This window comes from Copidosoma floridanum, unplaced genomic scaffold (genome assembly GCF_036245765.1).
Source record: "Copidosoma floridanum isolate Cflo_tuat_1 unplaced genomic scaffold, Cflo_Japanese_pri ptg000020l, whole genome shotgun sequence".
NCBI classification, from domain to species: Eukaryota; Metazoa; Arthropoda; class Insecta; order Hymenoptera; family Encyrtidae; genus Copidosoma; species Copidosoma floridanum.
Window position 1 is genome coordinate 22,112,912 of NW_028321897.1, and position 13,036 is coordinate 22,125,947.

General features: G+C 34.5%; 1 protein-coding gene across 3 annotated transcripts in view; it reads left to right on the forward strand.

Moving 5' to 3' along the window:
* Hel89B (histone acetyltransferase 1) overlaps window positions 1-13,036 on the forward strand; it is a 779,777-nt gene that overhangs the window by 243,127 nt on the left and 523,614 nt on the right. For all 3 annotated transcript variants that reach the window (XM_089593764.1, XM_089593765.1, XM_089593766.1), the window contains one exon: window positions 4,703-5,000. In XM_089593764.1, the coding sequence (XP_089449890.1) occupies window positions 4,703-5,000 (298 nt within the window). The remainder of the gene's footprint in view (window positions 1-4,702; window positions 5,001-13,036) is intronic.

The window sequence follows — 13,036 nt, forward strand, 5'->3', positions numbered from 1 at the left end:
TTATGCAGAGCCATGGAAAGAGTGGTATTTAGTAGATATAAAAGGCGATAGTAATTGCCTGTTTTATAGTTTTATTGTTCTGTTCGATCTGGACTTGATAGCTAAGCAGCTAAAGAAAATCTTACTGCATTCTAAACATATTAAAAACTGCGTCGACCCGAAAAACACTATGAGAATTTTGAGGAAGGATTACGAGTTTGGGGACGGAGAGTGCATTTTTGTCTGTTCTCAGGAGTTTAAAAAGAACACATGTGTACACTACGTAAACGGAGATGGACCTGCAATGTGTCATCACTACACTGGAATAAAAAAAGATAAATATGAGCACATGTGGTATACAAAAATTTAAGTGATAAAGACAGTAAGATAGTACGAGGGGCGAGACAAGTAACATTGAGGAGAAGGAAAGGAAACAAGTTTTCATATACGAGACAGAAAATCAAGGGTAGAGTTAGTAAGAAAACAAAGGAAGAAAACAAAGGAAGAAAACAAAACAGATCACGAGACGAGTGATGGGTCAGATTTTGAATCAAAAGAAAAATAAATACCAAAGAAGCGCAATCCACCACCACCCCCACCGGAACCACCGGATGAGCCAAGCCCAATAGCGGAACAAGAAAAACCAAAAATATTGGATGACGACGTAAACAATGAAAGCCACAAAAAAGAGAGTAGCGATATTGAAAATGGAAAAGCGTTACTTAATGAGAACATGGGGGCAGATGGTAATGCCGAAAGCACGGATGATGGCAAAATCATTATAAGTGTACCAGGTTTAGATAGGTACAGAGCTTTCAGGACACGACTACTAGTCCAAAAACCACCCTGGAAGCCAGAGGAAGATAATGATATACCACCATTCCAAAGGCTTAAGAAAATAAACAAACACCCATTTAGATACATTGACAACTTAGCCTTCTGTACAATGACAGAAAACATACCGGACACAGAAGCCATAGATGCGCTTCACGAGAAAGGTTATATAAATCCAACAGCTATGATTTTTATGGCCCGATAAACAAACTATCGGCACATGGCAATAGTCACATATTGTCAATTTAGGACTGGCTCACGAAATACATAATTCTTGTACCAGTAAAAAGAGCGATGGCTTTAGAAACAGCAAAAGAACTTTTTAACAGAGTAATTGCATACTTTGGCGCCCTAGAAAAAGAGCTGTCAGACAGAGGTGCACATTTCCAAAACAAACTGTTGGAAAAGTCCGCAAGAGTATTTAAAATAAACAAAATAGGAACAACAGCCTTCCATCCACAGAGTAACGGCGCAATAGAACGAATGCATCATACATTAACGGAATATTTAAAGGCGTACGTAAAAGAAGACGACTTTTGGGACGATCATTTGGGCATGTGCATGTGCGCTTACAATTCGACAAAACACTCAGCAACAGGGATAGCGCCTCAAGATGTTTTGCTGGGCCACCCAGCTAGAATTCCATCTAGCCTCAAGGAAACAATGAATGAACAAACGTATGATGAATATGTAGAGGATGTAATAAAAACAATGACGCGGCTAAGAATAATAGCAGCCATGAATCAAGTTCAGGCGAAGTACAGGTCCAAATATTATAACGACAAAAAATTGAACACAAGATTTTTTATGGAAGGGGAAGTGTTCTATGTTCTTAAAGAGCCGAGAAAGAAATACGAGGATCACTACGAAGGACCATACAAAAATCGTAGGAATAAATTACAAGAACCACCATATGACACTGAAACGTGGCAATGAAACAAGAATTACACACTTGGATAAAATGAAGAAATCATGCGTTATAAAAACCCAACTGTTAGATAATTAGATAATAGGGAACTCGAGGAACAAAGCAGGATAACAAAAACAAATCACATAAGAGTAAGAAGCAAATTAAAAACGAGATATCAGAGGCAACAAGACCAAAATAGTGTACTTCTCTCGTAAGCGTGGATATCGGACGACTTATGAGATCAGCAGTCATTCAACTGTATCAACAAAACAAAAATACAAATCTTGTGTTTAAGGGCTGGAACCACGCCGGTGACACAGCAACCAAGAGAGATAGAGGAAATTGAAAGAAACCCTGGGATATTAGTAGAGAGCTTGGGCTCAGTCCAAGCAGTCGCATCAACTTGGAAAATGATATGTTATGTAGATTGGAATGACGTTGTCGAGGAGGTAAATTTGTTTTTAGCCGCGAAAAGGCAAACAAAATGGAAATGCAAGGTGACGGTAAAAAAGGAACACGAATATATAGAACAAGTAGAGTACACAAAAGAAAAAGTCCTAAGAGCCTTGGATAGGATAAAAGAGGCATATAGAACAGTAGCAGGCCAAAAGATCGGTGATTGGATCAAGACGGTACAAGCGCTGCAGAGGGTTGTGACTGACGTTGAAAAAGAGAAAATACAAAAGCTAGTAGAGACGATCCCGACTAACACAACAGAAACAACTAAGTACTTAACGGGCCAAATTAGAGTCATAACATATGGAAACCATGAACGATATCTTCAGAGTATACAAACGTTTAAAGATAAAGCTGGGAGAATAATCGAGCAAGGTTTAAAAATGTTTGCAAAATACTTCAGCGATCATGACAGAGTTACAGAAATGGTGGGCGAATTTGAACATTTATCCGAGAAACTTATAACAAAATTTGGAACAACGATGGACATAATATACTTGGCGAGTCGGAAAACGACACATATACCAGATGCGGCATTAAGAGCGATTTTGGAAGCGAAAATTTTGGCAGAGCAGCTGAGACCAGATCTACAGTTCCCAGTAAGGGAAAATACAACTACAGATAAGGAAATTGGAGAAATTTCAGGAATACCGACCAAGGTATTTAACGGCAGAATAATATATTACATTTGGATACCACTGGTTACGAAAGAAAATTCGGACCTTCTTAGAATATCATCATTGCCAGTGGAACAAAAAGGCTTAAATAATACGGATTTAGTGGCATACTTACAGCCAACATACGAATACATAGCGAGCAGTGTTAGTGAGAGAAGATTTACGCCAATACCGCAGAAGGTTATAAAACTATGTAAAAGACTAGGAAGAACACGAATATGCACACAAATGGAGCCAACACAGGAGGTCGAAGAGGACCAGCCCTGTGAAATACGTATCACATTAGGGATTGCAGTAAAGAAACCGGAAGAATGTTCGATAAAATTAGCCAAGTTAAAGGGCACATTTTGGACACGTCTCCGTGCTAAAAACCAACATGCCTTTACCACCACGAGAAAGGACAAAGTCCACGTACAGTGAGAACACTCCGAACACAAGATACTGAAGGTGGTGGATTTTGGGGTAGTTTGCTTAGCAAGAGACTGTATAGCTGAAGCATCGGATATAAGACTGGATCCAGGACAAGAGGAAAATGAAAATCGCATAATGAAGCTTGAAAGCACAAATCTAAACTTGAAGAATATAATACAAAAGGTAAAAGGGGCTGAAGGAGGTATGTTATTGGAACTAATAGAAGCAGTGATAAGAAGAGATGGATCACAGGAGCTCGATAACTAGGAGCACGGACTTGACGATAGGATAAAAACAGGTACAAAGCTAGTGGATGTATTCCAAGAGGCACACGAGTTAGTACAAACGAAGGAGGAATTCTCAAACTGGAAGGAATACGCATTGATGGCAGCGGAAATAGTACTAGGAGTGGCAGCCGGATCTTTTGGATTCTCAAAATGGGGGGGTCCAATAATACTTAAAGGTTTGAGAATGATTGCAGGCAGACGAGAGAGGAACCATCGAACACCGACTCGGTACTACAAGACTTGTCAACTCAGAGGGCCATGGTTAACGCACGAGAGGTAAAAGTGCTACTAGGTGGGCGGGTAGGATCAGAAGGTAGAAGACAACCGGCTCAGTTAACAACTAATCCGTGATGATCATTGAGGTCGACGATGTAATAAAAAGGGTTATACGTAAAATGTGTGCAGATTTGGAAAAAAAAAAAAAGATAATAAAATAAAAAAATAAAAAACAAATAATAATAAAAAGAATAAACGAATAAATAATGGCCACACAATGAATATAATTATACAATAATAATGTAAAGAGAGCAGCGCAAACAAAAAAATTATGTATACACAAATAACACAAAATTCACAGACAACATAACACAAATATACTCACACACACAAACCAGTATGGCCATCGAGGACGATGACCACATGGCCTCGGACGTGTGATGTACAGTATATAGAGCCTTTATAAGTTCGCGCCTTAGACTCATCTCTCGTAGTGCATGAGCAGTGGACACAGAGTATGATGAACACCTTTTGGCGCCGGGCCCGAGCGTTATCAGCTCTCTTGCCCGCTCTCTCCAATCAGCCTCCCAACCTAACACCTCGCACGCGACTGCTTTCGCTTTGATCCACGAATAAATGGATATAAAACTTTCTTTCACGTGTATTCTATCCTCTTACATTCCCAAGTTTTACGATTTCCAAGTAACACAAGTACCTTGAGTGCCAAAATAGATGTTAATATTGCAAAATAGTCACGCTTAAATCAAACATAAAACTCTCGGTATTCAAATATTTTCAAAATTTTAATACAATTTTATTTTAGTGAACTATTTATACACAAGAAATTTGTTCATCCAATATGAAAGTTGGGTGCTTTAATTTTTGTGGTACATGTATTTTTCTTGAGGATAATTTATAATTTTTTTTTCCAGATAATTAGCAATTTGTGTATGTTTTTGTGCTCTGATTCAGAATTGTCACCACGCATCATTGTTTCTAATGGAGAATCAGATGTCTTTAATGGAATCATAACACTTAGCCACCGACAAAAAGAAGCCGAAAGCTTGGCATCCCTGAGAAGTAACTCAAGTGGTATATTGAATAGCAGTGGGCTTGGAAGACCTTTAGTTATGGATATTTCTTTAGAACAAACCCAATTTTTTGATGAACCCGAAACTAATGCTGCTGCAAGAAGAACGCAAGGAGCAAAATTTGCTCTCACTGAAATTGGTAAGCTAAAGTTCTTAAAATTTTTCCACGAACTTTAGTTTCATTTCATTACGTTATTAAAAGAACTTCAGTTTTAATTTCAGTTGTTTCTCAAGTAGTAAAATACTTTTAAAACTGTTATTATCATTCCACATGGTTACCCTGGGTCATAAAGCAAGTCACTTATCCTTACAGCTGATTCTCAGTGAAGTAAACCAAACTGAAGGGTATGAATTTTGTTTTGTCATTTTCGAAGGTTTAGACAGTGCAAATTATATCACAGTAGATTTTATGTGCATAAAATAGCTAAAAAAATACATTTGTTTTAATCTCATCTAATTAAATACTAGTTATACATTGCCTCGCATGAAGCTGGAATAAATGCATCAATTCATGGAGAAAAAGTAAAATTTAAAAAATTGATATTTCAGTTGTTTTTGTCAAAATTAATGGTTTGTTGACTTTAAATTAATGATACGTTGCATGTTACTTAGATACGCACCGGACAATTCAAATGGTTCCTATACCAAGTCACGTGATGAAAATTTACATTTAATTTATGCTTATAAATAACATAAGAGGCTATCCAACAAATAAATGCAATATTTTCAATTCTAAACATTTGCTTATATTTAAGGTTGAAACAAAGTAGTATATTTTAATAGTTAGTAATCATATTTTGTTTGTTATATGCAAAAGGGTTGACCAAATCGATAAGAAGAAAGTTTTGTATGATACAGTAAACCATTACTAAAAAGAGTATGCAGGTCCGAGGTCGAAAATTCAAATATAACGGCCAGAATGTGTATAAAACTGAAAGTATCGTATCTTAGGTTCCATTGGTCCTATAGAAACTTTTTTTTGAAGTTCATATAGAAGTAAGTGTAGTCACTTACACAAAGTTGTTTCTGTTTAAGTTTAAAACAAGAGATATTACGGCCTTGTATTTGTGGTTTTTTGTGTATAACTTTTTTATTTGTTTGGCTTACAAATCCAAATTTAATGTAGAAAAGAAAATGTTTATTCTACACAGATTCCAAAAAGTAAGATGTCAATTGCGTGCCATGACACATTTTACACATAATCAAAATTCTTATAATTTTACAACAAGCTGCGACTTGGAAATTTTACGATCAGGCGTACAACGGAAATCATACTAAAGTCTGTAAAATGCTTGATTTTTATTTAATTTTGAATAGTGCAACTTATAATTTCATGCATTGTATTTTTTTTCGTAATTTTTGTTTTGTTACTTGTGTAAACAATGGAAAAATTCTTCTTATTTTTGTTTATACTTCATTCTTGGGCAGAATAATCAGATTAAGAACTTTTATGCTTTAAGTTTTTCTTAAAAATCAGAACTCTCTGAGATATTTCATAAAAACCAAAAAAGCCGGTTACAAAGTTATTTTGTGATAAAAATAATGACACGTATCTCCGTCAAAATAGACGAGTAAGGGTGTCGTTATACGTGTAATTTGCCTTTAAATTTTAAGCTAAATATCGTATTGTTTTAAAAGATCACTACTTCTTTCTTTTTTTTTCGTTTTGGTGCTCTGACTAGGAATCTCTAGACGTACTATGACATTTGTATCTGTTGGAATTAGAACTGCCGTAAAACTTAAGGGGTGATTTAGTGGTGGCATACAGCAGACGAGATGGGCTGGTTGCTAGCGTGATCAATATTTTATGCCCATAGTTCTTTAACAGTTGAGCCAAAGCAAATAGGAATATAGTGGGTGAAAAAAAGGAGAGAGAACACAGCGAGGATGCGGTATTATCGTTTAGTGATTATTATGGAATTTGTACTGGCCACGGCTGTGTATGTCAAGATTTTGCTGAACGAGTAAGGATTGAGTAGTTATAAAAGGTTGGCTGGTCTAGGCATATTATTTGGAGCAGCCATGTAGTACCTCTTATACACTAAAAACCGATTTAGTACTTGCAGTGAATGGTTGCCACCCATCGGGTATGGGTGGTAGTTTGCGGTTCGCAGCTTAAAATTTGAATTAGACGGGATGTTTGATAATCCAATGAATGAAAACTTTGACAATTAGTCATAAGGTTTTATTTTAATAATAATTAATACAATAATATTCTGGACGGTAACAAGTTTGGTCTAGTGGCTTTAGTAGAAGACTGTTAATACTGACTCAATCATTTGTTTTAAGTCTTGTGGCATACTAATGGAAAATCTGTAATATAAAAAGCATTGACGATGCTGTTATCATGCAAATCAAAATATTTTAGTTATGAGAAATATAAATTTATAAAGAAGGTGAATAACTGCTTTATCCATTTTGAATAGACTCAATCAAGATCTATGACAACCGTTTAGGAGAAGCTAACATCAATACTGGGAGCTCAGAGTACGTGGTAGCAAATTTCTGTCTTCCAAAATGATAAAAAAAGCAATAAATCTTACAAAAATAAGAATTTCTAGTATTTGTTACTATAAATATCAATAATGTTTCTCATATCTTACAGCCATTTCTAAGAACTATGCCTAATGAGATCTGCATTGCTGTGCTGCTCTGAATGTATATGCTATCGTCATTGGCATATTAAAAAACTGCCTCACATTTTATGTGATCAATTATTTATACCACCGTGCTACCGTGGCTGGTACTATTTAATTATATTTTATGTGGGAACAAGTTGCTATCTTTCAGGTGGTTGCAAAAGTCTTATCATAGATTTTGGTTAGCTGTGTGAATAAATCAGAAAAGCTCAGTAGTTTATGAACGCATGTCAGAGTTAATTACTAATTTGTTGTATTAAGCTTTATATCAGCTTAACAAAATATATAATAGTTTGAAGAACTTTGTGTAACACTGCGTCTGAGTTGCAAAAATACTTATAAAAAGTTCCTCTACCGAAGAAATATTTAAATCTTTTAACAGTTCGATAATTTAATCATGTTTGAATTTTTTTTTTTTTTGTAAAAAAATTTTAAACTTTATATCTTTAAAACATGCCAAAAGTTAAATGATATTTATACTAAGTTTATACAAAATAAAAATCCATTTGTACTTCAGAGCGTCGTCATAATCCCAATTTTGTTTCTGATATACTTTATAGTTAAAAAATGCTCTTTAAATCTAGAATTTAAGGTATTATTATTAACTATAAAATTTTTCTGAATTATATTCTCTGTTTGTAACAGAAGAATCCCGAATGTTGAAAATGTACCTAGCCTATAGGTAAAAAGAGAAAACGTATAGTCTCTCCAGTGCTACAGTTACTATGCTGCTGCAGTCAGTCGATCTATGCCTGCCTCTTTGTGCAGTCATCATTCTTTTAGTAACCCAATAAACACAAGTTGATCTTGTACTCAAGTATCTCCCAACATTAGTGACGCTAATCCAGATGCCCCTCAGCTTACCACGAGGTTTCTTTCCTGAGGGCAAGGCTGCACTTCACTGACGTTGTGGTCTTAGCTGCCAAGAATTTCAATACTTTAAGGATCGAAAGATAGCTGATGATTAATGTAGAATAACAATGACTTGGATGATAATGTTATTAAAAATTTTTTTTATTTTTAATAATTAACAACGTTTCAGTATGTACAGTTATATAATAGTAAAGTCTTAATCAGGTACGAAATTTAAAACCACATACTTCATGCAAAAGTGTCTACAATTTCCCTTATCATATGCATAAATTCAATAAATTTTTTGTAAGTTATTCTTTTAAACAGTCAATTTACAAAATATTTTCTTAATTTTTTCTTTGTAATCGTTTCAAATAAAAAATAAAAAAAACATTCACCCAGAATGTTAAAATACAATTATTAATTTAAATTATTAAATTTTTTCCGTCTCCAGTCTATAAATTTCTCAGTGTTTATGCATTTAATTCAATCTAACTTGTAGCACGAAAATTTTTATAATTTTAAATTTTGGCATTATCTTATAGAAAATTCCACTTAAATATATTGGAACTGGACTAAGACTGCAATGTTTGCAAAATTAATAAACTACATCATTTGAATACTAATGAGAAGAGCAATAGTGTTTTATTAAAAGATTAAATGTCGGCATGCAAGCTTGCAGAAGAGTGTGCTACCTAGTGTGCAAGAAGAATAATTTTTATGTCTTATAAAGCTATGTTAAACAATAAATTACATTTCTAAGGTCTTTTGCCAAACACGTGAGCTTTTACTAAAGGCTCGCAATATTACATTTGGACGCAGAACATAGTTATAACTAGTTAGAATGTCATCAAATCAGCAAGAAAAAGTGTAGATTCTGTAGCATACATGAAAGTATCTGTAATTGAATTATAATACATACAAATTTATAATACGGCTTAAAAGTCCTTATACATTTTAACATCTTCAACTTCTCTCGCCTACCTTTGGTTTGCCGTCTACGTAAGCGTGATGATTGGCATTGTGTACTTTTAGTCTATTGTTCACTATTTTGTTGAGCTTGATGAGGCTGGTGCAAATAGCCAGCAAAACTAGGCAATCATAAAGAAGCAATGAATTTTAAGTACACTTATGTATGTATTTATAACCTATCTGCCAGTTTGCTCCCAACAGATCACTGAACACGGATGTTTTCCAAATTCTATTGGAATGCACCGATAAATTTCTAATCTGAAAATAACAAAAGCCAACTTTTTAAATTGTCAAAGCAAATCAAACAATCGATTCTATTTCATAATATTGACTCCAAACAATAGATTTTTTGGATTCAATTTATGTTTTAAAAAACTTCCGTTAGTTCAAGAAATACGTGGTATATTTATAAGGTCGCCATAGTCCTTCAAAGAACCTTAGACAAAAATATTAATCGAGTAAGAAATTTATAAATCTAAGACGAAAAATTCATGCTTGACCTACAAAGCATATGCTTACTAGAATATACAGAAACTGCATAACAGGGAGTCAAAATTTCTGCCATGGTAAAAAACAACTTAGCCTAGAATAGTGCTTCTATCTCCCTACTGACTACTTTATTGATACACCGATAAACAGATCGTAGAAAATAAGCTGTCACTAGCAGCAAACTTTCCCATTTTAAAATACGTTTCCACAAAAAATCAACGAAAACTCCGACCCCTCAGGACCACTCCTAACTTACAGATTTTTAAGACGATTGTGTTTCGATTATTTATAAATTAAGATTTGGGTACCTAGGATATGATTTATGTTATACATTCGGCCTTGTTAACCACAATTTTTGTTCAGGTAGTCACTCATGTGATATCCTACGAGAGGTTATATCAGCTGAGATCTGTTTGAAAGTAATGTGGTGCCATTTAGCTTTGAGTATTTTACTATGGATACTTGAGTACCTATTAGTGACAAATACAGGCTGGTTTAATAGTAAAGCATTACGTCAGTGCAGAAAATTAAGAGAATCAGTTCACAACTAGACTGGGATCTCAGTAAAAAACAACATAATGCTAAACCATTTTTGACAAAAATTAAGCTGCACCGAGTTCTAGACGTTGAAAGCTCAAAGTTTTAATTTGGGCCAGCGTAGTCTTAGTTATCTGGAGAGTAACACAAATCTTACTGTAAATGACAACTAGAGAATAAATAATAGTATTATGAGCAGATTGTGATGCATCCGCAGAGCTGTATATTTCTAATAACGTATTAAGAGGTGAATAAAAATTAGCATGGACTGAAATTATAATATTGATAAGATGCCTCGCTGTGCAGATACGTAAAAGTACAATGTTTATATTAATAGTTTAAGTAATGCGTGTAATGATCGTCAGATAAAGTTATTGGTGTAATTTAAACGTAGAAAACAACACATAAAGATAAAATTACGGGTAACAGTTAATATTCACGAAGAAACGTTATCACCAAGCAAATAAGAACTAAAGATTTCTCAAACTACTCAAGAACGGGTGTTTTCGTATTATATAGTTCAACACAGGAATAAAGTCTTGAAATTAAAATGTTGTCGTAAATCTAACAAATACTGTTCTGCTAGCTAAGGCTTTCGATAAGTCAATGCAAATTCCTAGATAAAATAAAACGCTCTGTACGATAAAAATAATTCTAATCTTATACATAACCTAATGAGTTATTAGCTGTTAAAATTATATTGGCTGGTTAAGTCAACAAGGACTGTTTGGTCAAACACTTTGGTATAAGTATTGCAACGGTCCACCTTTTTTAAGGGTGGCTTGTTGGGTAAGCTGGGCCGCCCAATAAATGGAAATTACATCGGACAGAGGAGCTTAGGATAGAAGCAACTAAATCAAATTCTAAGTCGAAGGGAAATTTAATTTGATTCTCAATATTCATTCAAATTGTCATACAACAAAAAAAAAGGAAAATAAATCGTGTTATCGAATTTAATGCCAAACAGTAATCACTGGAAATGGTAACTTCACAAACTAAAATACATTTTTGATGGTTTAAGGTGGCTCCTCACTATAAATCCCACAAGAAGAATAAGCATACTGCAACACAGCTTTTCATTGGCTGTGGAGGTTCTTGACTAAAAATGGATAGGTACCTATAGTCCCTTCAAAAAAAGTTTAGTCACATCTACACCGTTGACCTATATCGTACAATACAGTGATCCGAGCAGACGTATGTATACAAATCTGACAACATAACCCTTGTATGTAAATAATAATAAGCTGATGATAAGTACCTAACAAAAAAGACAATGCCCCCGACAAAAATTATTTTCTTAGTTCAGCGTCTCATTTATTTTTATTATAATTACGATTCCCCACAACTCCTATTCATTTTACGTACAACTTTCTTACCAATTCAAACTACGCGGGCTACCGCTCTTCGGTGTAGCAGACGCCCCACACTTTTCATCTGTTCCGTGACTTGCACATTTACCTACTATTTTCACAAAATATCCTATAAAACCCATGGTAATGTCCAAGTACCTGAATGTCGTTAGAAAGATTCTGATTTCTTGTATCTGCTACATAGTTTTCTATTAAGAACTACAGTATCTTTGCTGAGATATCATACAACCTGCGCCACCAATTTGACGACCCTTCATAAGAGGCTATGTTACAGAGTCTATTTTCCAGTTAGTTTTTTTTAACAATTTTGGTGGTAACGAGATCTAAAATTTTGGGAAAAGACTCCTTGCACCTTCAAGAATCATCCTTTAAAATATTATTTAATACTCCAGTGTTTTGATTTAGTGAGGAGCCACCTTAAAATAAAAAGTGACTTAAACAGAAAATTTTATGTGTTCTAGAAAATAATGAAAAAGTCTTAGGATCAATGGTCTTTTGTAATTATTGTAAAATTATGAAGTAGAACCTTGCCCAAAATAAAACAATAAATCAAAAATCAGATTTAACAAAATGATATCAAATAACTAAATCGCATTGAGTTAAAAGAAAATGCCTGTCATGGAGGTAATACTTGACACATAAAACTTTCACAGAATCCCCGCTATATATACGCAACCCAACTTAGTTACCTTCGCTGGACGAAGATGTTCTCCTTACTGACTTAGCTACAAACGATTCTTAAATGGAAATCAACAATGTAATGCTATTAACATTAAAACACACATTTGGAATTATATATTAACAATGAGAAATAATAAACGATAATCATCAATTTAAAATATCCATAGATTAAAATAAAATAATGATGCGCAAACTAAGAATGCACTCGAGCTTAATTCACTACTTTTTTCTTCACAAAAAATACTCAAATCAAATATAAAAAATAAAAACGCACAAATGTGTTATACACGCATAGGCAGTACCACTGCGTAGAACGCAACACGAGAACGTCGTATTTGAGACCGACAATTCATGAGACGAAAAAACTCGAAAGAAAGAAAAACCTTGGGCATGACGAAGAAAGCAGTCAAAAAAAAGATACAAGAAAACGCTGGAGAGCTTCCTCCAAGCCGAACCACCGCTCACCAGAAAATTGCAAGAGTCGAAAAAAAGCCTTCCCTTGCTGCTGGTGGCCAATTTAAGACCACTACTTGGTTAAGTCAATTAAGGAACCAAGGAAATTTGCGTCCTTTATCTTAACTCTTCAAATCAATTGATGAGAAGGCAATACCAGTACTCAAAGGAAAAAACTTACG